Source organism: Orbicella faveolata, unplaced genomic scaffold (genome assembly GCF_042242905.1).
Source record: "Orbicella faveolata isolate gen_17 unplaced genomic scaffold, um_ofav_v1 contig_47, whole genome shotgun sequence".
NCBI lineage: Eukaryota > Metazoa > Cnidaria > Anthozoa > Scleractinia > Merulinidae > Orbicella > Orbicella faveolata.
In genome coordinates this window covers 23447501-23472602 of record NW_028301577.1, presented here as the reverse complement: position 1 = coordinate 23472602, position 25102 = coordinate 23447501, and the positions used below count along the sequence as shown (strand labels likewise).

The 25102-nt window shown below is 39.0% G+C and overlaps 1 protein-coding gene and 2 pseudogenes across 3 annotated transcripts; 2 read left to right on the top strand and 1 right to left on the bottom strand.

Moving 5' to 3' along the window:
• Positions 1–1443: 1443 nt before the first annotated feature.
• LOC149097689 (uncharacterized) lies at positions 1444–24608 on the bottom strand (annotated as a pseudogene). The gene is made up of 5 exons (XR_016204186.1): positions 24373–24608; positions 5620–5842; positions 5101–5269; positions 3506–3538; positions 1444–2514 (listed from the first exon to the last, which is right to left on the bottom strand). The product of XR_016204186.1 is annotated as an uncharacterized LOC149097689 (transcript).
• Positions 6821–19508, top strand: LOC110057809 (uncharacterized; annotated as a pseudogene). The gene is made up of 14 exons (XR_016204184.1): positions 6821–8562; positions 9263–9497; positions 10398–10506; positions 10936–11039; positions 11273–11388; positions 11593–11666; positions 12479–12756; positions 13040–13191; positions 13403–13487; positions 13798–14015; positions 14977–15069; positions 15517–15733; positions 16231–16317; positions 16591–19508. The product of XR_016204184.1 is annotated as an uncharacterized LOC110057809 (transcript).
• LOC149097690 (uncharacterized) lies at positions 20498–22791 on the top strand. Its single transcript, XM_089279648.1, has one exon. It carries the CDS (start codon positions 21381–21383, stop codon positions 22470–22472), a length of 1092 nt encoding a protein of 363 aa, XP_089135774.1. The 5' UTR covers positions 20498–21380; the 3' UTR covers positions 22473–22791.
• Positions 24609–25102: the final 494 nt, after the last annotated feature.

Below are 25102 nucleotides of genomic sequence, written 5' to 3'. Positions count from 1 at the left end.
GATTCGGCTATTCGATCGTCTGCTCAGCCAGATGTGCGCTCGTTGTTGTTGTTGTTGTTTTTTTTTTTCCGACCAGGCGTTCGTTTGCATTTCTGTTTATTTTGGCTGTCGTCTAGAAAATATTTCTAGTAAGCCAGTTTAAGGTGTATGAGAACAGAACGAAGAAATTAACTCTTCATGTTTTTAAGCTGTCAGTACTACAGAGAAATACTCTTAAAACTTGTCATATAGCAACCACTCAGCTGGCCAAAAAGACGACTGAATGGTGGTTTTTCTTGATCTTCCAAAATACTTAAAAAAATTGAAAATTTCGAGGGTCCGAAGCCATGCGGAATGGATCATAGCATAATTTAAACTCTTCTCTGGAGCTTTTGGTCGCTGTTTTGACGTTTCTCGTGTGTTCTTTTTTACTCGTGCCCGTTTCACTGGCATCTTTTCATGAACAATCAGCACAATTAAGGGATTTCATAAAACAACGTCAGGTTGTAAATCTCACGATGGCCTTGACTATAGGAACTCTTGCTGAAGTGTTTTGAATGTCTTGTTGACGACAGTGATTCCATGCGTTTTTAATACACGTGTATTTAATACACCTGTCAAATATTGTTTTGTGCTATCTGACGAAATAAGAGTTGGGCTACCCTTTCCTATACGATATTTCTGTAAGAGTCTAGAGTTTCACATGGAAGTCATTTCGTTAATTTGCCCTGTGAAAAATAGCACCGGAAACCAATTTAAAAAGTCCGAGGAGTTAAGGATTTGCAGCATTTTTCAGTACTTTTATTTTGATGGATTATTACCACCAACCTTTGCACATTGTTACCCTTATAATAGTACAAAACAAGTGTCTAATCATTGCTGAGCAAGTCATGAAACTTTGTTTGACATAATAGGTCATTATAGCAACATTACAACCTGTATAAAACACCTCTAATTTTAGCTTTGAGCCACAATAGCTCAAAAACGAGGTCTATCACCCCCATTTTTTTCATTGTTGGGAATGAATTAGCATAATAAAATGCAATTATCTGCAAAGTTAAAAAATTGCAGGAGCGGATTCAGAGCAACTTTAAATTTACGAAAAGTTAAAGCGGCTGTGCATCGGCTCGTACAAATTTTTTAAACTTTGCAAAAAGTCGGATCTTGACGCGTTTATTATTTTTAAACAAAACAAAATGGGGGTCACCCTGCTCGTTTTTGAGTTATTTTCGCTAAAAGGTAAAATTAAGAGTGTTTGTAACAGATGGTATTGTTGCTTTGGTAACCTATTGAGTGGAAACATTTTCATAACTTGTTCACCAATGATTGGGCACTTGTTCTGTACCATATTGTACGGGTAACAATGTACAAAGGTTGGAAGTGATCCATGATCCATGATCCACTAAAGCACGAGAGGTGGAAAGTGCTAAGAACCGGTGGGAGCCACCTTCACCTTCAAAGTGATCTGCATGCAGATCACTTTATTTTCTCATAATCACATTCAAGTACAAACGATTCTGTCTCTAGACGCTATACAAGCTTGCTGTCGCTATTATAAGCTATGCCACTTGGGATAGACATGAGCTGGTTACATTTCCGTTTAGACGGAAAAAGAAATTGTGTGAACCGTTACAATTAAGTTTAATCTTTTAGGTTCATGTCAAGTAAGTGCGATTTGCTATTAACGGGGTGATCATTTCGAAACTTCAACATCTCTTTAAGGGAATTCACTTGTTTTCAGTTCCTGAGAAGTCATTGGAGAATTTACTGAGTTTCTCAATTTGCAGAAAAGCTGAAAAAACCGCCATTTTTCTCCACGACACACGAAATGACGTATATCGCAGGATATCTACTGGGTACGCACGACAAATATTGAGAGAGCCATTACCACATTTAGACATTATCACAATATGAATAGCTTGAAAGGTATTATCAACTAGCATCGCTCGCCGAAAAGCATGAATTAATGGCTACGAAATGAAGCTAATTGGAGACTTTATGGTGGGGTATTTAATAAACTTTTTGCTCTCACTCGGCTCCCGGAAGAGGAGCTGGAGCTCGAGAACACCGTCTTCAAAAGAGTAATTCCCAGGGCCTTGTTATCGCAAGGATGTTCAAATTTCGTCTTAAGAGTGCGTAAATTCAGTTATTTCTAAGTCCTGTTAGTTAACAATGCGACAAAAATCGAACGTGTTGTAAACTTGCTCTTTTTTCTTCTACGTTGATTGCGGTTACATGATCATGAAAGTGGCAATCTAAAGACTCGAAATTTCTACCCCTGTTGCTCTTCTGATTCAAGCATTTCCAACTGCTTGAGGTCTTTCTTGAACGCTTCTGTCTGTTCAAATAAGTGGCACATAATGGGGTGATTACAGGTCTTTTTCTCTTCTTCTACGCAGCGAATATAAGCTTCATCTGAAAGATCGGCTGCCTCAGGATCTCCTTCCTCGAGCTCATCATGCTCGAACACTTGAAAGCTTTCAATGAAGCACTTCTTCACGGCATCTCCAGCGCATTTGTAATAGCGATCATTCTCTGCAGAGTGGATAAATGTGTTACTACTTCTTACTTTCAAGATCCTTCGTGGCGTATTCTCCTGCCACAAGAATACCGTCCCTAGATTCAGACTGGATTTCAAGATACTAGGGTTTACAATCAATCTTCTGAGGATTTCGCGCAAGTAAGCGTGCGAGACAAGATAGTTGCGCGGTGCGCAGAATGTATGCGCACTAACAAAGGAGGCACTGTCCTTAAGCTCCCCCGTCTCAAATAAGCCCCTCTCTAACAACCCCCCTTTTCAGAGGAAGAAAGTTATAACCCCCCCCCCTTTCTCTCTCTCTTTTAAGCCCCCTCCTTCCCCTTATTCTTCACAACCAAGTTAATGATAGGCTGTATTAGTAATTAATCACGACCATAACACTTCATGAGGACTGATCTGGTGTGATTTATTCACGCCTTGAAAGTTCGGATTTCGTTGAAAAATAACTTGTACAACACGTATAATATCACTCAGTTCTCCATATTAGACAGTCATTGCCCTGGTCCAAAACAGGAAGTAGGGGAGCATAACTCAAGTCTGTTTCTTCCTCCTTTTTTTTTGCTACTGGTAACGCGTTCCAGTAAATTAAATAAGGGCCCATTTCAAATAACCCTCCCCCCCTCTATAAAGTCCCCCATTAAACTGCTTAAAATAACTAAGTCCTCCGGGGGGAGGGGCTTAATAGAGGATTTACAGTACACTGTCAAGGAAATCCAGGCTTGTCTTCTATGGGAACGTTTGATTTTAAAACGTACCCCCCTCCCCCTCCCAATTATGGCCAATAAAGCTGTTTGACACACTCGTCTTGATGCTTGAAAAGTGGCGGTTGGAATGAGGAGATCGTGTCACTTTTTCAACAGAAGTTGTTCAAAATTTAACTATTCTCATATCTATTTCGATATTTTTCAATCTCTTCCTTTAGTCTGAAAAGTTGCATTTTTGTTCAGATAATCATATTTTTAAGGAGATATTAACTTTATTACTCACCAACGTTTGAGAACCCTTTTTCCTCCATTATACCTACGAAATGAAGTAAACATGAACTCAATTTCGTCGCAAAAGGACGGAAACAGCGGTATATCGAACAGAAACAGTGGTATATCGAACAGAAACTTAACAATTATTCACCTCAGTGTGGGTGATTAGTGGTGGATGTTTAATTACCGAGCCGTGAAGAGGCGAGGCAAATATCCACCACTTTCACCGACACTGAGGTGAACAATTGTTGTATTATATGCCACACAAGTTGAATGATCGGCCGATTAAAAATTTGCTTTATTTCCAAGAAGTGCGACAAATGATCATCAGAAAATAATGAAAATCACGCCGCGCGATGCTCCTTCCCGGTAAACGATTTCTTGTTGTAAAAGTTTCCGTCTCGCTTTCTTACAGATATGCAAAACTTCTGAAAGCACTTATTTAACCCTTTAACCCTTAAAGGGCCTTCCTTTGACAAGTATAATCGTCCGGCGTTAAACAGAGTAAAATCTATAACTCACAAGTTAGGGAGGACAGGGTTAATTGTCCGGGTAACATTTCTTCAACTGGTGTTTCAAATTCGTCTTGCTGTTGAAACCATGCTTCAAAATGTTTCATTTTTTATGCTTGTATAGTGCTCGACACTCCACGTAAACAAGGCATTGCACCTTTTCTTGCTTTAAAATCTGAGTCGGAAAGATTGAACAAAACTTTGTTGCCAGTTTTTTGTATTGTTTGCAACAGCCGCCTCGTCGGTGGATAAAATTTGCTCTTCCGTAACCGAAGCGAAACGGGAAGCCATTTTGTTTTTCTCCGTTTGCTTAGAGGGGAATGGTACTTGCTATTAACCTCCGAGCAAGCCAATCAGAATGCGCGGAAAGCACTATTTACCTGTGTGGTATATATGAATATGTGTTGTTATTATGCTTGTTCCCGCGGCTCCCAAATCTAATTAATGCAATTACACCGGGAAACATTTTGATATCCATTTAATGTCCTAGGTTTGTCCACTAGCCAATCTTGTCCTAGTTACTTTTTTCCCAAAAACCATGTGGTCAAATCCAGGTAAGGAAAAACTACAAACATCATGTCCAACTACATGAAATGTCCAAAGAGCAAACAAATCAAAATAAAAGTCTGATAGTTCTCTGGCGGTAACAATGCTATATTAGGTGATTCCAACTTTTGAGTCTGTCAGTGGAATTCTAAAGTGGGACCAAGCAAAAGAAAGTTGCCGAGGGGGTACTTTTCTGTGTTGCTGTTTATTATGCTATACAAAGTGGTTTTAACTTTTAAGTCTGTGGAGAAAACCCTAGTGTGTGACCATTCAAATGAAAGCTACTGAGCAGTACTTTTATGTGGTGTTGTTTATTGTGCCGTTCATGGTGGGTCTAACTTTTAAGTCTGTGGAAGAAATCTTTAAGTGTGACCATTCAAATGAAAGCTACTGAGCAGTGCATTCCAGTGTGGCTGTTTATTAAGCTGTACAAGGTAATATTAGTGGTTTGAGTCTGTCGATGGATTCTTCGAACGCAGCCATTCAAATAAAATCTACTGAATAGTTCTTTCATTCTATTCTTGTACTTCAAAAAAACCATACCTACCTGAGTCCAACACAATTTTCTTAAGGTCATCGTACTTTATCCCTGGACAAAGATTTGGTTTCTTCAGAAGACAAGAGATCTGATAAGCCGCAACACCAAAGAACAGGAAAGCTTTTGGGGCTGGAGATGGAGTTTTCTCGAGAACGTCTGCCAAGCATGTATCATATTCCTTTACGTCATTAAATAAATAAATAAATAAACAAAAAATAAATTAATGAATAAATAAATGAATAAATAAATAAGTCACTGGGCTCCTGGTAAGAGAGTGAGTGAGTGAGTGAGTGAGTGAGTGAGTTAATGGATACGTAGTTGGCCAGGTGGGTGGGTAGGTTAGTGAGTGAATGGGTGGGTGGATGAGGGAATGAATGAATGGACGGATAGATACATGGGTGGCTCCATAGATGGATGGATGGGTGGATGGATGGATGGATGGATTGATGGATGGATGAGTGAAGTATAGTCTAGTTTAAATATATCTTGGTTTAGTTTGTCTGGCATCGATTTCGTTTGTGAACTTACCCCCATTGTTAGGCAGAACAATTTAAGGTCGTCGGCATCTGAATGAAGATTTAGGCGCGCTTCCATTGCCTTCTCGCCGGCAAACTCAGCGGCGTTTGTCTTATGACACTATGATTGGTTCGAGCACCCGTAACTTGGAATTCATGAATCCGTTCGCAGCAGAGATAAAATTAACAGCAAATAAAACGGTGATGATCTTTGAAAACATGGTTGAACTTCGTTTCTAAAGAATAAACACAATAAGGGCTGTTTTTAATATCATTAAAACAAAGCTGAAAGAGAGCAAAGCTAAGCCCGAAACTTACTGGTTGAGTTTTGTTTGAAGTTGGAAATAGTCATTTTCAGAGTTAGAACTGAAAATAGGAAATATGCGATATCAGAAACTTTGGCGAAGCTGAAACAAATACATTTACGCTTAGTGGGTTGGCGTCTGTAATACTTGACCAGCAGAACGACACAGCTTGTGTTTGTGCTCAGACGACTGTTACACTTAAAAAAGTGAGAACTCAGCGAAAAGGAAGCTTAACCGCGGCCAACAGTTTTGACGAAAAGCACCAGCGTATGCCAGTTAAACTGTATAAACACTTCTTGAAAGTTCCTGCTCTCAAGAAAATGAAACCAGTTATAAACAGAAGTTTCCCGAGCATTTTTACTCTGAAGCGAAGGAGAGTAGTTTGTTTGGAAGGGTAAAACCATTTATAAACAAGATTATATTTGGCTCTCTTTAGTCAATATAAAGGCTTTAGGGCATGTATCTTCTAAGAGCAATGTTAAGTTCTATGGGAGTGTATTTTTTCTCTCTCGAAAACATCATAAACAAGTCAGAGAAAAAACATATCAACGCAAGCTACATGTACCGTAACCTCCCAAAAGAAGTTGCGCGAGCTCTAAGCAGGCGACTTGCTCTAATATATGAGGCCTGTCTTTTATCTTGCACATGTACGGCTTGGAAGCTCAGCTCTGAGCTTCAAGCTAAGACATAAATACTGTCGCACCGAAGCACAAATTATAAATTTCTGTTTTGCATCCAAAACATGCAGTAAAACTCACCGTTTAATGTCGCTAAGTCTTCGTCCTAGAGCTGTCCTTCAAAGCCGAAGTCTTTAGACTAACTAAAACAAAATTATTGGCGCGGAATATCTTATAAGTACTAAAGAAGGGCGCCAGGCCTTTTTATCCGGTCGAGCGAAACGCCTTGCATAACGAGCTTTATCGGAAGAAAAAAATCACCACAGGATTCGGGAGATGATCTGTAACCATTCAAACTTTGTAATTACATGACATAAGATGTCTTTTAACATACGGTGAAGAGGTGTTTGCCGACTAATTAGTCTCTTGGATTAGGTCGATAAAGTAGATCTCACTAGATGACCAGCTGTGCGAGGATGGAAGAAAAAGCCTCGCGAATACGCGTGCAAAGCGGAGACTGACGATTGGTGCTTTTTCAAAAACCGAAAACCTTTTATAAATCAAGCGACCGAAGTTCAGCTCTTTGCGATCTGAGCAATGTCCGGTCATATCTGTCATGGTCTGTACTATACGAAGGATATTGCTCATCAGTTAGCATGATTGTATACATGCGATACATTTTCAAGAGGAAACATCCCAGCGTTTTTTAAAAGGCAAATTATGAATCAAAATGGCAAATAAAGGATTGCAAAGCGATACTAATTCCACGCGACGCTTTGCCTCGTAAGAATGTGTCACGCTCAACCACGTAACGCGCGATAGATGCGTAAGGTGACGTATTACCATTGTTGTACGTCGCCATTAACACGAAGGTACCACTCGGGGTCTGAAAGTTAAATGTTGACTGCAGTGGTAATATTTTACTCAGGCGGGAAATTTAAGTTTCAAAGCAATCATGTATTTTATTTCGACATCATCCACGGCACCGGCATGGAGGAAGAACAATCTCCTCCAGTGCCATCGGAGTTCAGCTCTACGCGTCTTGCACGGGTCACAAGCGCGTTCCTTGACCCGCACAAGAATTGGTATGTTTTGACGAAAGAACTATGTGGGGGAACGAGACCAGTTGACTTTTTAAAGAATGGCGTATTTAAGATTTTTCCCGATGAAGTCAAAGTAATCGCTTCGCGCGAACTCGAGCCCGCCAATTTATCGAGATGGAACAGACAGCCAAGAAATTTATGCGTGGCTTCGTCTTTTGGCCTATGTGCTGGTCTGTTAAGACAGAGGGAAATTCCAGCTGATGGTCTGATCAGTTCGCCCTCCTTCCAGTCGGTCGCAAGAATTATAAATTCTATCACCCTTGATTTGGAGCCATTGACGCCGCCGAGCAAAGTTGATTCTGGCGGGAAAATGGTTTACCTCGATCAACTCGAGAGCAACATCCAAATCGAGTCGCTCAAGGCTGAGATGGACGCACTCCAAGCCGAGATAAGAAATCTCCAGTCTCAAGTACAAGAAAAAACTCTGGGTGATTCCATCTCGCTATCAATATCTTCTCCAGAGTCTACGAAATCGTTTTGTTCCTCGCTGACTTGTTCGGGTCGATCATCGCCGACATCCCCATCGACAAGCAGCAGTTCAATTGAAGAAATTAAAAGCAGTCCACTAGGATCGACGACGAAAAAGAGGCAAATAGCAAAGCAATGCAGTCAGGTGATGGCTTCCCTCAACGACGTCAGTGAGAAGTATCGTGAGTCAGTATCTTCTGTGTTGGGGAACGCGTTTATCTTCGGAAATGAAAACGAGAAAGAGCAAGTGAGAGATACTATTTCCGAGGTCGTGGATATGGTCTTGGATGCCAAGGGTCCCAAGAAAGGCTTATCTGATCTCTGATCATCGTCGACCTATGGGCGAATTATGAAATCCATGAGAGTTCCAGATTGGGCGCTTTTGTTTTTTAAGCTTCAGTCAAGGCTTCCTGACTCGGCGTGGCAGACATTGCTAAATTTGACGCAGCTTGGAAAGAGTGGAGTTAGTATACATTCTTACTTAATTTTATTTCTTTTCTTAATTAAATCAATGAACTTAAGGTGACGATATAAATTACTGAGGAATATTTGATGATTGTGAATGATCACCTGTACATCGTTTTTATTAATTTTTTTTAAAAAAAAATTTAATTACATATTATTGCAGAACAGCCCTCGTACATGTATATATAAGGAAGTAGTACATGTAAAAGCTCTATTAAGCCCCGATCTCTGTCAACAACCCCTGGTTTTAATAAGTCCCCTGTTTGAAAGTTGGTTTTTGTAACAAGCTCCCCTTCTCTAATAAGCCTCCCAACCCCTTTTGAAACATGAGATTTTGTAATTAGTCATCCCCGCCCTGTTCCCTCTTACAAAATCATTATGTCATGCGGCCCAGTTGGTTTGTTTTTAAACAAGTACACACTCAAACACATAGTACAGTTTGCTGCTCAAGGTTATTGAATAATAGAGTTTCACTGCAGTTGTTTGAGTTTTGTAAGTTTGTAAGTTTTGTATTTTAAGATGAAAAGAGCATGTTTGAAGATTTCCATTTCACTCATTGACATTAATTTGTACAGGAGAATTTGCCTGCCAGTTTCAAGCAAGACTTAGTGTGTCCGTCGAATTTCATTAGTACAGTAGGATAACTTATGCTATAGTTTAAATTTTTGTTTTTTAATAATTATATCCATCTTGTTAAGAAATCTGATGATACACCTGTGCTGCTCACGAAAAATGAGATCAGAGCCATCAAGAAGCTTATCTTCTCTGTTGTGAGGAAAACATTGAAGATTGACAGGATGAATGCTGATTTTGATGCATGTGATGTAGACCTAAGTGCAGTGCTGGTGTGGGCCATCCGAGAACAGCGCCTCTTCTCAAATGACACTGAGGATATGGAATTTAATATCAAGCTTGATGGCCGTCCTCTTGGAGGTGTGTACAAGTTGTTTTGGTCTTTGTCCATTTTGACAACAATTGACAGGTTAATTAAATGCTGTCAAAACAATCGTTTGGCCTTGAACTCCAAAGTTTAAGAAAAATATTATTTTTGCGGCTTGCCTTTAATAGCCATGTAGCTATTATATTTATTAGAATTACTGCCTTGGTCTTGGGACCTTAAGGCTGGGCACTTATTTCAGGTGGGCGCTTATTATTTTTTCAACATTTTTAGTTAGTAAGGACATTAATTTTTGGATAATAACAAAATAAAGGGCAACAAGTTCATTTTGCTTCAAAATAATGGAAAAAAGTGCAATAGCTACCACGAACAAAGCATAAGCAATATAAAAGTCCATTGACTGGGTCAAAAATCTGAGCAACTGTCAGTCAGGTTCACATTTCTCACTCGATTTTTATATCTTTCTCTATCTTATCCACTTTTTTTTTATCTCATCCACTTTTTTTATCTCATCCACATAACAATGGCATAATGGCATAATAATGGCATAATCCATAATGGCAATGAGTGAATTCACCAGTGCTGCCCCTTCAATGTTGGGAGTCAGTGGGTGTGGGGGCTAATTCATAATTTTTGGGCTTTCAGAGTGGGCAGTTATTCAAATAAATACAGTAATGGCCTGTTGACTTCTGTCTTAGACATTCAGACCTGACATCTGTAATCTGCAGTGCTTTTAAGCTGGATATAGCTGTCTTTACTATTGATTGCTCAAATGGTCATTGTTTGGATTATGTATACAGAAAAATCTTTACAGAAGTATATTATATATCAGTGCCAGGTTTTCTCTAAGGCACTGAATTGATATATGTTATGATTCTGAAGAAGCTATATATGTGGGAGCAAAATATTATTTATCCTATATTTTTTTTCAAAAGGCAGAGATCAGGTAGCTGTGGGTGTAGCTCCCATTGGCTTTGCAAACAAGAGTTCAGAGAGTGCACTGTCCATCTACCCACTTGCTATAGCAAACTGTAAAGAGAAAAGGTCAGTGCATACACATCATAATAATTAAGTGCTTAACTGAAATAAAGAAAATAAGTTAAATTACCTTTTCAACTTTGCAATTAATGTCAGTGTTATTCTCCTTTGGAATTCAAAGGCCTGGGTCAATGTCAGCACCACGTAAATTTGCACGTAAACCCTTCTAGGTCTGTGCTGTAGTCATGTGGGGCATTTGAAAACTTGAAAAATCCCTGTAGCACTTGTTAAATTTTGTGGGCTGTTTGATGTAGCGTATCTGGGAGGAGCACACTTTTTGAGTAAATATGGTGTCCCATCGGCCTTCTGCATGCTGACAATCTTATTTTTTTAAATTTCAAGTGAATGTTATTGACTGTGTATTGTGAGCAATTGCATTGCAGACAACCTAGTTGTTGAGTACACTTATTATGTATTTTTCTACTTCCAAATTAGAGACAATTTAAAGCAGCTCCTGAGAAATCTAAATTCCCAGAAGAACTGCATTAAAAAACATGGCATTGTAGTGGATGGCAGAAAGTACAAAATCAAGTTCACAGGTATTACAAAATTCTTTGATTACTCCGTTAGATGTGTATCTTGAATGCAAACAAAATGAACTTGGACCTTCTGTTCCAAGCTCTCCTTTGATCAGAGTGGTGAACACATTGATTTTTCTGTATGATGTTTGTGCATTTATGTGTGAGAGGTGTTAAGTGAGCTGGGGCTCACTGTATTATACTTTGCTATCAGTACAAGTGTCCCTAACACCTCAAGTACAAATTTTTTACAGTAACTCTGGACTACAAAGCCCTGTTGCTTCTTCTGAATAAGAAAAATGATGAGGACTTCACTCTTGGTGGAAAAGGCTACAATGTTGAATGCTGTGCCTATTGCGATGCTATTAGGGTAAACAATATCTCTAAATACAGTATGCATATCCTAGTTATTGTATTGAATATAACAATTATTGACTTCTGCCATTCATATTGATGTCATATAGAGTAATTGCTGGCTTACAATTCAGATGTAAGTGAATAAATCTAGCTATGTCCAGTTGTAATATTGTGTGATATTTAGAACTTGAAATCTTTTGCTGTTTATTTATGAAAGGCTTGTACATCACATGGAGCTGATCCCGATGAGGCATGTTTAGATTGCTTAAGATCAAAAGCTAACATTGGAAGGTAACTAAAAGCACAATTATTACAAGTTCAACTCACCCACATAAAGGATAGGCCCTGAATTGACCAAATTCCAGCACTTATAATAATTATCATTACCATAATGTATAGATGGAACAATGTTACATGACTATATAGTTCGGCCTAGCTACATATCTATGAACTCAAGGTTCTTTTTTGTACGTTATACTCCCCAATATTTTCTTGCATTACAGGCCATAACAAAAAGTAATATCTGATATCTCAAGGTGAAAACCATCACTGTTTCATGAGCCAAAATAATGTGTCCAACTTGGAAAGCTTATTTTATGTACATTCCTGAAGCTTACATTCCAGAAGGCATTCTTGTTACAGCCAAATTCTGTATCCTGAAGATCCTTTAAAATTAGTATTTCCATGACAAGCTACTTAAGTTTGATATAACCAGACTCTGAGGGTGTGTTAACTTTTGAGGTACCTGCATGTACTATATGTGTATTTAATTCTACACATCCTTAACCTGGGCCACATTTGCAACATGGTATGCACAGTGTGTGTTAAAATATTGTTTTACTGCCAAGAGCATGGTATGTGTTGCTTTGGTTTAATCTGTTTTATCGGCTTGGTTCAATTCATAAACATCCTATAAGACTCTTGTAATTATAGCAAACTAGTTAACTACAGTAGCTGTGTTTATTATACCATTTATACTTTTCTTCTGTTGCCTTCAACATAATGTGTCACTGGTATACATTGCACTCTACAAGATCTAATGAACTGCTCAATCACAGGCTTAAAAAAAGTACCAGTCCAACCTCCCTTTTGTTATCTTCCAGAGGTTCTGGTCTTCGAGATGACCTCAACTTTCTTCTTGAGGAAGATTTGTGTAATGTCAATTTGTGTTCTCTGCATTGTGAAATGAGGAACTGTGAACAGCTTTTGGGGTCCCTAGGCTTGTTTGCCCATCGTATTGGAAGCCTCGACAAGTTAAATGAAGCTTTATCTAATTATGGGCCTGAAAACTGCAGAGGGTTTCCCCGTGTCACTGTCAAAGAAAGGAAAGGACAACAAACATCTATAGAAAGAGCAAACATACATGTGGCCTCATTCTCAGGTATAGTTCAGTACAAGATACAATATAAATAGGAATGTCCATAGGGCATAATAATTGGTACAGTAATCTTAAAGGTTTTTTTTCTTGGCATTCTTGTCAGCTGAACCAACAGTCATTGACAGTCTCTGTATTGACTGCCTCACTGGCTGTCTACATGAATTAAGTAACCTATTTCCAGTGTGCACCATTACAATTTTGTTATGACAAAGGATTCTCATAATAACAAAATAATATTGTTCTTAATGTAAATCAGCTCATAAACCTTTATTTGTTTTTGTCACAGGATCTACTGAAAGAGCAATTTTGAGAAATTTTGAGGAAATTGTTGAAAGATCACTACCCCTTGAAAAAGTGAAAAAATACTTCCAGGAAAACCGTGGTTCATCAGAACAAGTGATCTTAGGCTATGTTACCTTCTTCGAAGAGCGTATTGTGGTAGGTCTTGACTTTTTACTTGGAAACTGACAATGAATCAAGTTCTAATGTACCATATTACAGTGTATAAATTTTTGTACTGTGAAAAATATTTTGTTTTTTGTCTTGGTTGGAGAACAACTTGATGGGTCGAATGCAGTCCTATAATCCTTGATTGGTTCTGGTATAGAAAGTAAAAGTAGCTAATAGTACTTATTTTCACCTTTTCTAGTTCATAAATGAGATACTCCAAAAAGGTACATTTGTACGTGATCTTGGCTCAGGACAAGAAACAGTCAACTTAGAGGACACAAAAGGTACTAATCTTGCAAACAAACTTTAGCTTTTAGTTGTAATTCTTTATTGTTGTGCAGTTTGACATGGAAAGTTGTACACAAGATGTGTAAAACTGTGGTGTGTACTTTGTGATTCTGGTCAGAAGATACATCCATATGTGATACCTACCCCTGAAGAGACAATTTTTCGAAAGGAGTAAAACTCAGATTACTGTAAAAGAATTTTCAGAAAAGTTGTCTATGGTACAAACAAAAAGCCCTTGTAAAGTGTACATTTTGCTATGACAGCCAAATTTCTTAAAGTTAAATCTGCACTGGTTTTATCTTTTAGAGTTTAAATTGTTTTTGGAAAACCATAAAGAGTATTGGGCTCTAAAGCAAAGAGAAGCAGATGAAAGGTACATGGAGTTAGCACAAGGCCAGGTGCCAGTTAATGAGCCAAAGCAGAAAAAGAGGAAGAAATCGAAGAAAGAAATGCTACCAGAACACACCAGGGATGATACTTTTTCAACATATGCAGCTGAGCTTCAAATTCAGTTTTTTGTGAAGGTAAACTATTATTATGAGACAAACGGCATTTGAAGTTCAGATTTCAAATACAGCTGTACTACCCTGTATGTTACAGGCAGTTTTAAAATTTTTGACCAGTGAGTGCCATTTTAAGCAAAGCTAATCAATATGTGAGCCTGAAGACCTCCTTTAATTTGTTCTCAGAAGTAGTCACAGTTTGGGAAAGGAACGTGATGCTGCTAAGATTTCAGTTACCATTTAAGCATCAAAAAGGGATTGAAATTATTATCACCATTCCCTTTAGTCTGATTTGTCAAGCCTGATCCATTCTGTTAGTGATTGAAATAGTAAAATCAGATGTTAATTAGCCTTCACTTATACAAGTTTTCTAAGGTGGAAATGCCAGCTTTTTTTAAGGCCAATCATGAGCAAAAGCTCATTTTAACTGTACTCTTTAAATGTCTAAATATTTCAAATTGTCCAGTCTACTTAAAAATGTGTTTACCCTATTCTTTATGAGGTACCAACATTCTCAGTCTTCCTGAGCAGCTTTCTACTGCCTATGACCTACACTCCTATAGATACTCAGCCACAAAAGCATGGGATAGCCTACCTGGCAATTTGAGAATACTCCTGAATCTCCATGATTTTAAATGTTATATCAGCCAACTAAATTTTAAATTATGATCAGCTGTAAACATGTACATGTCTGTATAGTAGGGAGTGGGAGTTAATTATTAGCATAGGACATTTATCTTCTTGGAGATATTAGTGTTTATGGCTAGTCCGTAAATCAAAGGTGAAATAAAGTTTATGTGTGTATGTATGTAGGAGAAGTACCTAAACATACATGTACAAGTAGACATCTACAAATCTCTTATCGTAGCAATAATGATTTATTTCAGATCTGCAGGTATGCCTGCATGCCCCTCTGTAAAAAAACCATTTGCATGGCTCTGGTCTTCAACTGAATAATAACCCTGCCAAATATTAATTTCAGGTCTGTTGTGATTGGAGAGACATTGCCCTTACCATACGTGATAAAGTATTTAATCAGCATGAGGAACAGTTGATAGACATCCATGATGTCAAGGTAACAAAATACTCTGTGGCTTTTAAGACAGGGGTTTTTGTAAGGGGGTTACAAATTTATTGTATTTTTCTTTGTATAGGAAATAATACCCATGCTGGAACTAGAATTTTAAGTTATTAATGGCATGAAGAACCATTGCTGCTACTGTTGATGTATCATTGACAAAAGGCATTGCAAAAAATGTGATCCAACATTATGCCAGGTAACACAGAGGTTCTAGGTTTCTTCTCTTCACTTTCAAAACATTGTATTCTTTTTGTAACTTAGTTGCTGGCCTTTGTAGTAGTGACAGTCCTTCATTTACCAAATTACAGTATTTGTGCACAAGTGCTGCTATCCCTAGGGCCGCTACTGTAGTAATCAGGAATTGTTGTGAAAGTTCCCATTCAACCATTGTCTTAGCATATTGGAAGATGACTTTGCATTTATTCATGGTCTTTGTTTCAGTGCAAAGAGTGGGGATTTCTGTTAAAGAAATTATTTGGCCATCACCTTGGCACAGGGGACTACGGACATCTTGTCGTGGACCACAGTGCAATGCTGTTGCGACATTTTCGTTCCCTATATAAATATTCTGGCCAAGGATTTGAGTCTTCACACAAGCTACACTGGCAGTTGTATTCCAGGGCCACAAATCATGATTGTTCAGGACAAGGCCAATCTTGTAAGTATGCATAAATTTTAAACATATAGAAATAACAAAAAATGAAAGTTAGTTATTGAAACCATGGAAAATTGCTTTATAGCTATGGTTTACAGCTACATGAAAAACTTATTGAAAAGTCTTTTTTTGCAACTAACCTTACCCTTGTAGAAACGAGTGATTCATGTTTGACATTATGGTGTCGTAGAATGCCTGGACAGCCAACTAAACACCTATTTGCAATCAGTAAATTCCATTGTTGAAAAATAACACTTATACACAAATTTTAATGTTGATGGAAACTGCTTTATCTCCAGCTTTTGTAAATTAGACATGACGTTCTGCCTTTTGAAATGGTCACATAGGGGCAGAGTTTTAATTTGAATATTTGTGTTCTGACTTGTCGGTTTAACCCGAGTAGATGTACCTTATAGTCCCACTTTACTCGTTGTTGTTGTAATACATCCAAGTTGAAATGGAATTGCTACAAGCAAGTGAAAATTTCCATTCATTTTCAGTGAACCAAATCCTTACTCACTGGTATACAACCATGCTTTTGTCACTGCGGTATTCATTCCAACAAGCAAGGGAATACATCATTTCAGGTTAGTGTTGAGGGTTCTTTTTATGTTTATTTTATCAAAATGTATTTGAATTTGAAAAGTTTACACAGAGAGCTGCAACAGGTGTGAAACTGGTTCAGCCAGAATTGCATAAAAAGAAGGAAGAAAAATTATAATTTGTTTCATACAGAGATGGTGTCCTATACTCCATTGCTATATGCAGCTGATTCGCGTTTGCTGCATGACTGAAGTTCATTGTTTTGCTAACCAAATTTACTTACTGAGTGTGATTTTATATTGTGTGTCCCTCCTTAGGCAAGAAGAAGTTTTTTTACCGTGGATGTGGCTGGAAAAGCATTGACATGAAATCATGGACAAAGGAGAAAAGAAACTGGATAACGATTGTTTGTGACTTATTTAACCAAATGTTTGGAAATGACTTACTGGTATACACATACACTGCTGATCATGGTACCAAAGTTAGCGATGAAGATTTGTCAAGACTACTGGAGTATGATCATGATTATTGGGAAGTACAATACGCCAATCATGTACTGAATAATACGGAGCAATCATCTATCAGAGAGGGTGTAAAAGAGAATCTTTGTAAACCAAGACCCCCTCTCAACACTGACTTGCTAAATGATGTTCCTGCAAGCCTGTTCCCCGCTAATTTGGGCAATGACCAACGAGATGATGTACCTGCAAGTGTGATGCAAAATTGCCAAAGTCAAAGTTCACCAAAGCCCAAACAAGAAATGCATGAGGACTCTGATGACTGCAAAATTGAGGATGTAACATCTTCACCACAGGGTCTTGCCAAAGATGTCTCCAACATAGAGGCCGATTTATGTGCTCCCTTGCAGAATGATGTCCCTCAAAATACTGTTCCAGAGTTTCAGAGTCACCAAACACCTGAGCAGGTGACTTGTGAAGACACCATCGATGATATGTCAGCAGAATCGCTTGTCAGTGGAAGTTCTTGTTTTTCTCCCATCACTGAAGGAGGGCGACTTGATGGATCAAACCAGGCTGCCTTACGTGTCTCTATGGATGAAGCCACCACAAGAGCGGAAGTGGCTGCACTATTCAACCTAATACCACCTATATCAAGTAAACCGTCCTCTGGTCTTCATCCAGTTCGTGATGCTACAACAATTTCTGATCCGTTCACATTGAATATGCGCCCTTGTGAAAATGTTGTCAAGGAAGCTGAAAAGCTTCTTGATGATGAAACGAATAAGGGAAACCATCCATCTGGTATCAACATAGTGGGTATTGGACAGTTCTCCGAACGTGGATGATCAGTTTTGAAACAGTTTTGCACCATAGCAAATACTAGACATAAGGTGTGTTCTGAGGCAAATTGGCTCAACCAGTTGAGGTGCTCATCACCAGATTTAGTGAGGATTCAGGAAGCCCTTTGGCACCAACCAGCCACTAATATAATCCTTAGGTTTGGAAAGAAAAGTATTGACGTTACTTCATTTGTAGATCTTGCATTGGAAAGGTATATTGACAGTTTTGTAATAGACATTTCCATAGGAAAGTACTTAGAAGAAGCAAGAATGAACGGAAATGACAATACACTTTACTTTCCTTCAGAATTTTATGACTGGATGAAAGCACCTGACATCAATTTCAAGAAAAAGTGGATGGCGAGAACAGCATCTGAATTGAAGAATTTCAACACCCTCCAGCAAATATTAGTCCCAGTCCATATGCCAAACCACTGGGGTTTGATTTATGTCAATTTGTCAAGGATGGAAATGTACTTTGATGATGGACTAAGATATGTTCCCCCATTTACAACTCTTCCCACAATCAAAGATTTGTTGGAACTGCTGACAATTATGTATCCATCTCATGCGACCCTCCAAACAAAGTTTTGGGTAAACTGCAACCACTTCAAACGATTTGGAATGCCAGATCAAAGAGTGAATGATTCGAAGATGATTGGTGCTGGGAGCTGTGGAGTTGGTGTTATCATGGCAGCAAGAGACTTCTTGGAGAGGGGCCCTTCATGTATCAACAGCTTTGCGTGGAGATACAGTGACATGGACTTGCATCGGAAAAACCTTATGCTTCAGATTCTTGATTGGGCCCGCGTGTAAATTTAGTTTGTTTAGCTTGCAGTGACAATGCTCCGGTGCAGTTCGTTCAAATTGAGCTGTTGCTATCTCACACCAAAATTTATCTTTTGTTTCCTGCTGATTTAATTTCCTTTTCAACTAACTTTAAACTATTCTGTCTTTTTTGGGTGGTCAGTTCATTTGAGCTGTTGTTATCTGAGGGCAGAATATAATTCCCTCTTCAACTAACTTTAAACTATTCTGTCTTTTTTGGGTGGTCAGTTCATTTGAGCTGTTGTTATCTGAGGGCAGAATATAATTTCCTTTTCAACTAACTTTAAACTATTCTGTCTTTTTTGGGTGGTCAGTTCATTTGAGCTGTTGTTATCTGAGGGCAGAATATAATTTCCTTTTCAACTAACTTTAAACTATTCTGTCTTTTTTGGGTGGTCAGTTCATTTGAGCTGTTGTTATCTGAGGGCAGAATATAATTTCCTTTTCAACTAACTTTAAACTATTCTGTCTTTTTTGGGTGGTCAGTTCATTTGAGCTGTTGTTATCTGAGGGCAGAATATAATTTCCTTTTCAACTAACTTTAAACTATTCTGTCTTTTTTGGGTGGTCAGTTCATTTGAGCTGTTGTTATCTGAGGGCAGAATATAATTTCCTTTTCAACTAACTTTAAACTATTCTGTCTTTTTTGGGTGGTCAGTTCATTTGAGCTGTTGTTATCTGAGGGCAGAATATAATTTCCTTTTCAACTAACTTTAAACTATTCTGTCTTTTTTGGGTGGTCAGTTCATTTGAGCTGTTGTTATCTGAGGGCAGAATATAATTTCCTTTTCAACTAACTTTAAACTATTCTGTCTTTTTTGGGTGGTCAGTTCATTTGAGCTGTTGTTATCTGAGGGCAGAATATAATTTCCTTTTCAACTAACTTTAAACTATTCTGTCTTTCTCGGGTAGTCAGCTCAGTTACAGCTTTTTTCTTTTCCTTTATTTTCGTTCGGAACTGCTACTGAAACATCAATATTCCACCAAATTGTTTTGTCATTACATAAAGTTAACATCTGTAGCGTCTTGTTACACAGTGTTTTGACGTTATACTTTTTTCACAATCTCATATCCGAGAAATAAACATGGCCTCTTGTTTATTTGTAACTGGAAATTGCGTATTTTAGGAAAAATTTACTTTCGACACAAAAAATCGTAGTGTTAATTTTCCATGCCTGTTAGTCGAGAACATTTCCGGCCACCACAACAGTTCAAACTCTCTTGTAGCCCTTCCTTCACCACGTCCCACAACAATTTGAATTTGAAGCGTTGGAAATTTGTTCGCAGTACGTTCGTGTGCCCTTGCTTTGGCTGCTTCAAGTGCGGTTCTTCCATCTTGTTCTTCGGTAAATGCAGATATCTCCTCGTCTCCCAGGTAAGCCTTTTTTATATGCAGTTTTACGCCGCTCCGTTTCTGTAGGGCGTCAACCAGATCGCTAATGTGATAATCCCTGTACGACAGTACTTTGGAGGTTTCCCTCCATATAGGGGGGCGTAGATGTCTCTTCTCCCGTATGCTGTTGATGAATGCATTTGGCATATCCGCCAGCATAGCCTGGAAGTATTCTTGTGGCACGTCATATCTTTCCACGCGACACCATTTACCTAATGCCAGTAAAGGAGGAGTCATAAGAGTCCAAACCTTGCAGGATTGATACCTCGCTGCTGCCCCCCCCCCTCCCCCCGAAAAAAGTCTTAATCATGCTCTCCTTTTGGACTAGTAAGTGTGCGTCTCCCATGTCATTCGTATGTTAAATTAAGTATTGAAAGCTTCCCATGCATTCAAATAAAATGGTCAAACCAAAAGAGGAGTTCATTCGTGAGTCGATTTGAATTGGTGACTTTTAATGCGTTTCAACGTATTACCTGAGCTCGTACCTACTATTGAAACAATGATGGTATTTTTTTCTCGACCGGAAGTACCATATTCCTGCAAATAGATTCAATCTAATATCACTTCCATAGATTTACTTCGCAAGAGATTTTATTATCTCGTCTATAGGATAACCTGCGATCAGGCCCAATTTTAGCATCGCTCTTATGTCCTCTTATGTCGCAATTCGCTAATTTTCGTGTCCCATGGGAAAAGGTTTACCATTGAAGCGAAAATTGAGCCTGGTCAAAGGTTATCTATAGGGTTTTTATTGCTCTTACCAGGAGCTTTGGGATGTAAACAGGAATTCATGCTATCCACAAGGCCCCCGATCCATTCTTTATAGGTCGCCGACCTGCGTCCTTTCTTGGTTGTTCGCGGAAGCTGTACGACTTCTTCGCCTTTGTAAAAGGGCAAAAATGAAACCGTTTCCGCTTGGCTGTGTTTTACAAGTCTGTGTCGCAGAAGCGCAGCCGTTATGTTGAAGGAGCAAAGGCAAAGGTCACAGCGTGTCTTATATACCACTAAGGCCATCACTTCCAAACCAAAATGCGAAACTAATCAAAGAAGGCCCCCGAAAAAACTCAGATCTTGAATGTAGCTCTGCGATTATACACAATGTTGTGTTGCGAAAAGAGGGCTTTGCCAAGTAGGGGAAATGGAATGACATCTGTCAGTTTGGCACAATCACACAAATGATTCGGAACAGACAGTTAGTATTTTATTGGGGGAGGGGGCACTGAATAACTTCTTTATCTCTTTGCCGTGAAAAGTAGTGCAACGTTAGTTGGATGATATTCTTCGGGTTCCTGATCGCTGTTTTTGTTTTCTCGAAAATTTTGCAGCACATTTCTTCAGTTTCTATATTTACTAAACTTTTTGTTTGAGAACTGTCGACTCCCACTACCCCACAGCAGATCCTCGATCTTTTTGAAAGGGATTATAGTTCTCACACGCCGGAACAAAGGATCAATAAGAGCCGGAAAACATGATTGTAGCATTTGCTCCTGAGTAAGATTTGATCGTATGCTGCTCTTTGAACGCATTTTGCATTTCGTGTTCGTCTCAATCTCCTTTCATTTCTGTGGGTGTTGGAAGCAAGGAGAATGGCGAGAAACAAGCGGAAGAAACTCGTAGACAGAGAGAAGATGAAAGGCATTCGGATTGAAGCAAAGAAACGATGGAGGAATAAGAAGGCGAAAGCCAAATGTCTCAAGAATGCTGTTGAGCTTGCTCGCGAGTCAGAAGCTAAACCTGCAGTTGTTGCCGAAGCAGTGCGACCGTCCATGAGCTGTCAGCTTCCCGAGCCAGAGCAAGGTTTTGCTGAGCCAAAACCGGCCAAGCATTGTGAAGCAAAGAAAAGCCCGGTCGTGGTAGATGTTCTTGGATCAACCTCCAAAACCAAGAAATCGGACGAGGCTCGAACCCGGGTATCTGCACCATTGAAAGAGATAAATCCTTCGGAAGTAGTGAGATCAGAAATTTTTTTGGGCTGTGGATCTTTTGGCACGTGTTACCTGGCCTACTACAGAGGGATTTCGGTAGCAGTAAAAGAATTTAAGCCTCGGCAGTCAAGGTCACAGGATGAGATAAAGCAAGAAGTTCTCAGAGAGGCTCAAATGATTGGCCAGCTCGGTGACCACCGTGGACTGCCTTTACTATTTGGAGTTATCACTAAATCACTGCCGCTGCGACTGATAACTCAGTTCCATGGCCAGAACAACTCTTGTTCAACATTACACAAGGTTATCAAAAAGGGGACACTTGACAAGCCTTCTTGGATAGGAATTCTGAAAAAAATAATGGACGCTCTCAATCATATGCACAAAGCCGGTGTTGTTCATAACGACATCAAATCAAACAACGTTGTGCTGGAAAAACCTGGAGAACAATGGAATCCCGTAATTATTGATTTTGGGAAAGCGCGACGCATTGCCAACCCAAAACCATTGATGGATTTGTCACCTTCCGCACAAGAAGAATACCGGCGGTCTTACCCACATATCGCGCCAGAAATTGTTAGTGGAAAAGGACAGCAAAGTGTAGCTTCTGATGTCTTTTCTTTCGGAAAGATTGCGCTGAAAATTTTAAATTTATTGCCTACCGCAACAGCGCTTTCTCTGAAAGTGGCGAAGAAATTAACCTCTGACGATCCAGCAAAGCGCCCATCATTAAATGAATTTGCTGCTGTTCTATAGACACGGGACTTTCAATCAATTGTTACACATTGTTATACTGCGAACAATTCCAGCCGATTAGCATGAATTGACGAATTTTCATTTTTTCCATAACTCGCTTTCAGTATTATTAGCCTATTAGAACTGTCAAGACTGATGGACGATGGTATATTTCAATATGACGACACGAATTGTTGGTGTTTTACTGTGCAATAAATGCCCTTAGCACACAAACAAATTTATGCTGTCTTTGATGATGTGTATTTGCTTAAATTTATCGTGATTTGTTTAATGTTACGTTAGTCTTTGAAACAGGGGAAGGGGCTCAATTGCAAGAAAAGCGTGAATGGCCGGCTATTCCAAAAAAAGTTTTCACGCGAACTAGACGAGAATCCTCGCGCTGTGGTTTTATCACGTTCACTGCGTGTGCTCGTGGGAATTTATCAATGCATGAGGTGTTACCGAAAATCCCATTAACTAATTATATCAGTTATATTCTTGGTCAGGAGAATGTGAGAACTGCGTTCTTATGTTACAGGTCTTAATTGGTTGACGGTAGATTCAATCTACCGTCAGACTAATTTGCATAAATTTTTTCGCGCCTTAAAGCTCGTTATGGGCCGTCGTTTTTCTTCCATCAATTTGCACGCCACGCTAAATTTTATTTATGGTTTAGCATGGGAAGGGCTCGCAATTTTTGGCAATAAATAAAAATTAAATAAAATTGCCGCTTCAACTAGTAATAGTATATAAGGCGAAAGGAGTTTGTGAAATGGCATTTGGCATGACAGTTGGAGAATGGCATGATTATGTAGAATGTGATATGTGCAGAGCGCTCAAGAAATTAATTCAACTGGAAAGCGCACCCTTTCTACAGTTCTGATTGTCTTGGATCGTTGATCGCGTCTGACAGCCTAGAGAGTCAATAATAACAAGTTAATTTACGATCTCGATCACAACAAAATGTTGGAAAGCTACTCCCCGTGCTGTGCAGAGTACAAGTTCTGTGCATAACTTTGAAACATTTCTCGTAATGGCGACTGGTTTAATCAAATTTGTGTTCAACTTTTTGTACGTTGGCGTTCCAAGATTATTAACTATAGAGACCTATAGAATTATTCAGTGTAGAAAGGGCGCGCGTTTCAGTTCAGTTAATTTCCTATGGCTATTCTACATATATTGCATTCCGCAAGTCGTGCCACAAGCCATTCCGAACTCATTTTTTTTCCTCACCGCGCTATAAGTGACAATGAGATTATGAACTCGAGATTTCCATGCATGAGGTGATAGGTGATGAGGCCGAAGGCTGAATCATCTATGGTCTCATAGAAATCGAGAGCGAATAATCTTATTGTTTTAGTAGAATTCTAAGTGAAATTAACCCAAATAACGGTTTCTAATCATTTTTCTACGCATTATTGAACTCACCGCTTTAACAAAATCGCACCCATTGAATTGTCCTTTGGTAAATTTGCAGTTGTTTACGCGCGCGCACCCTTTTTTCAAAAATTTCAAGTTTTTAAAGTTAGGAAACCGCTAATTTCCTTCCTTTAGTCTTCTCAGGAATTAAATTGCCCATTTACATCTAAACTGGCCTCTAAAACTTCAGAAAAACGATAAACGTCGCACTTTGTAGACGACCGACAGCCGTTGCACTCTAATTAACAATTGGACCCGTAGCCCGCAATAAAAACTTGAAGCCGCTTAAATTATCAAATATTGCTTTCATTTCCCTTACAGAATTGCACTTGCTCTTAAATACAAGGTCTGTCTTTTATCTGGCACATGTACGGCTTGTAAGCCCATCTGTGCGCTTCAAACTAAGCCATTAATACTGTCGCACCGTAGCACAACGCCGACTACTTGGATCATTAGTCTGATAAATTTCTGTTTTGCATCAAAAACATGCAGTAAAACTCACCGCTTAATGTTGCTAAGTCTTCGTCCTAGAGTTGTCCTTCGAAGGTGAAGTCCTTAGACTAACTAAAACAAAATTATTGGCGCGGAATATCTTATAAGTTGGGCGCCAGGCTTTTTATCCGGTCGAGCGAAACGGCTTGGAGGCCGTCCTTTTTCTTCCGTTAATTTGCACGCCACGCTACATTTTATCTACGAATTAGTATGAGAAGAGCTAAAGAATTCTGCCAATAAATAAAAATTAAATAAAAGTACCGCTTCAACTAGTGAGGGTATAAGGCGGAATGAGTTTGTGAAAGGGCATTTGGCATGACTTGCGGAATGGCTTAATTATGTGGAATGTGATATATGCTCAAGAAATTATTTCAACTGGAAAGCGCGCCCTTTCTACAGTTCTAATTATCTTGGATTATTAATCGCGTCTGACAGCCTAGAGGGTGAATAACCACAACCTATTTACCGATCTCGATAACAACAAAATGTTGAAAAGCAAGGCCCGTGCTGTGCAGAGTACAAGTTCTGTGTATCCACTTGGAAATATTTCTCGTAACGGCAGCTGGTCAAATCAAATTTGTTTTCAACATCTTTTACGTTGGGGTTTCAAGACTATTAAGTATGGAGACCTCTAGAATTAGTCAGTGTAGAAATAGCGCGCTTTTCAGTTCAATTCACTTCTTTGAATCATTCTACATATATTGCATTCTGCAAGTCGTGCCACAAGCCAATCCCACTCA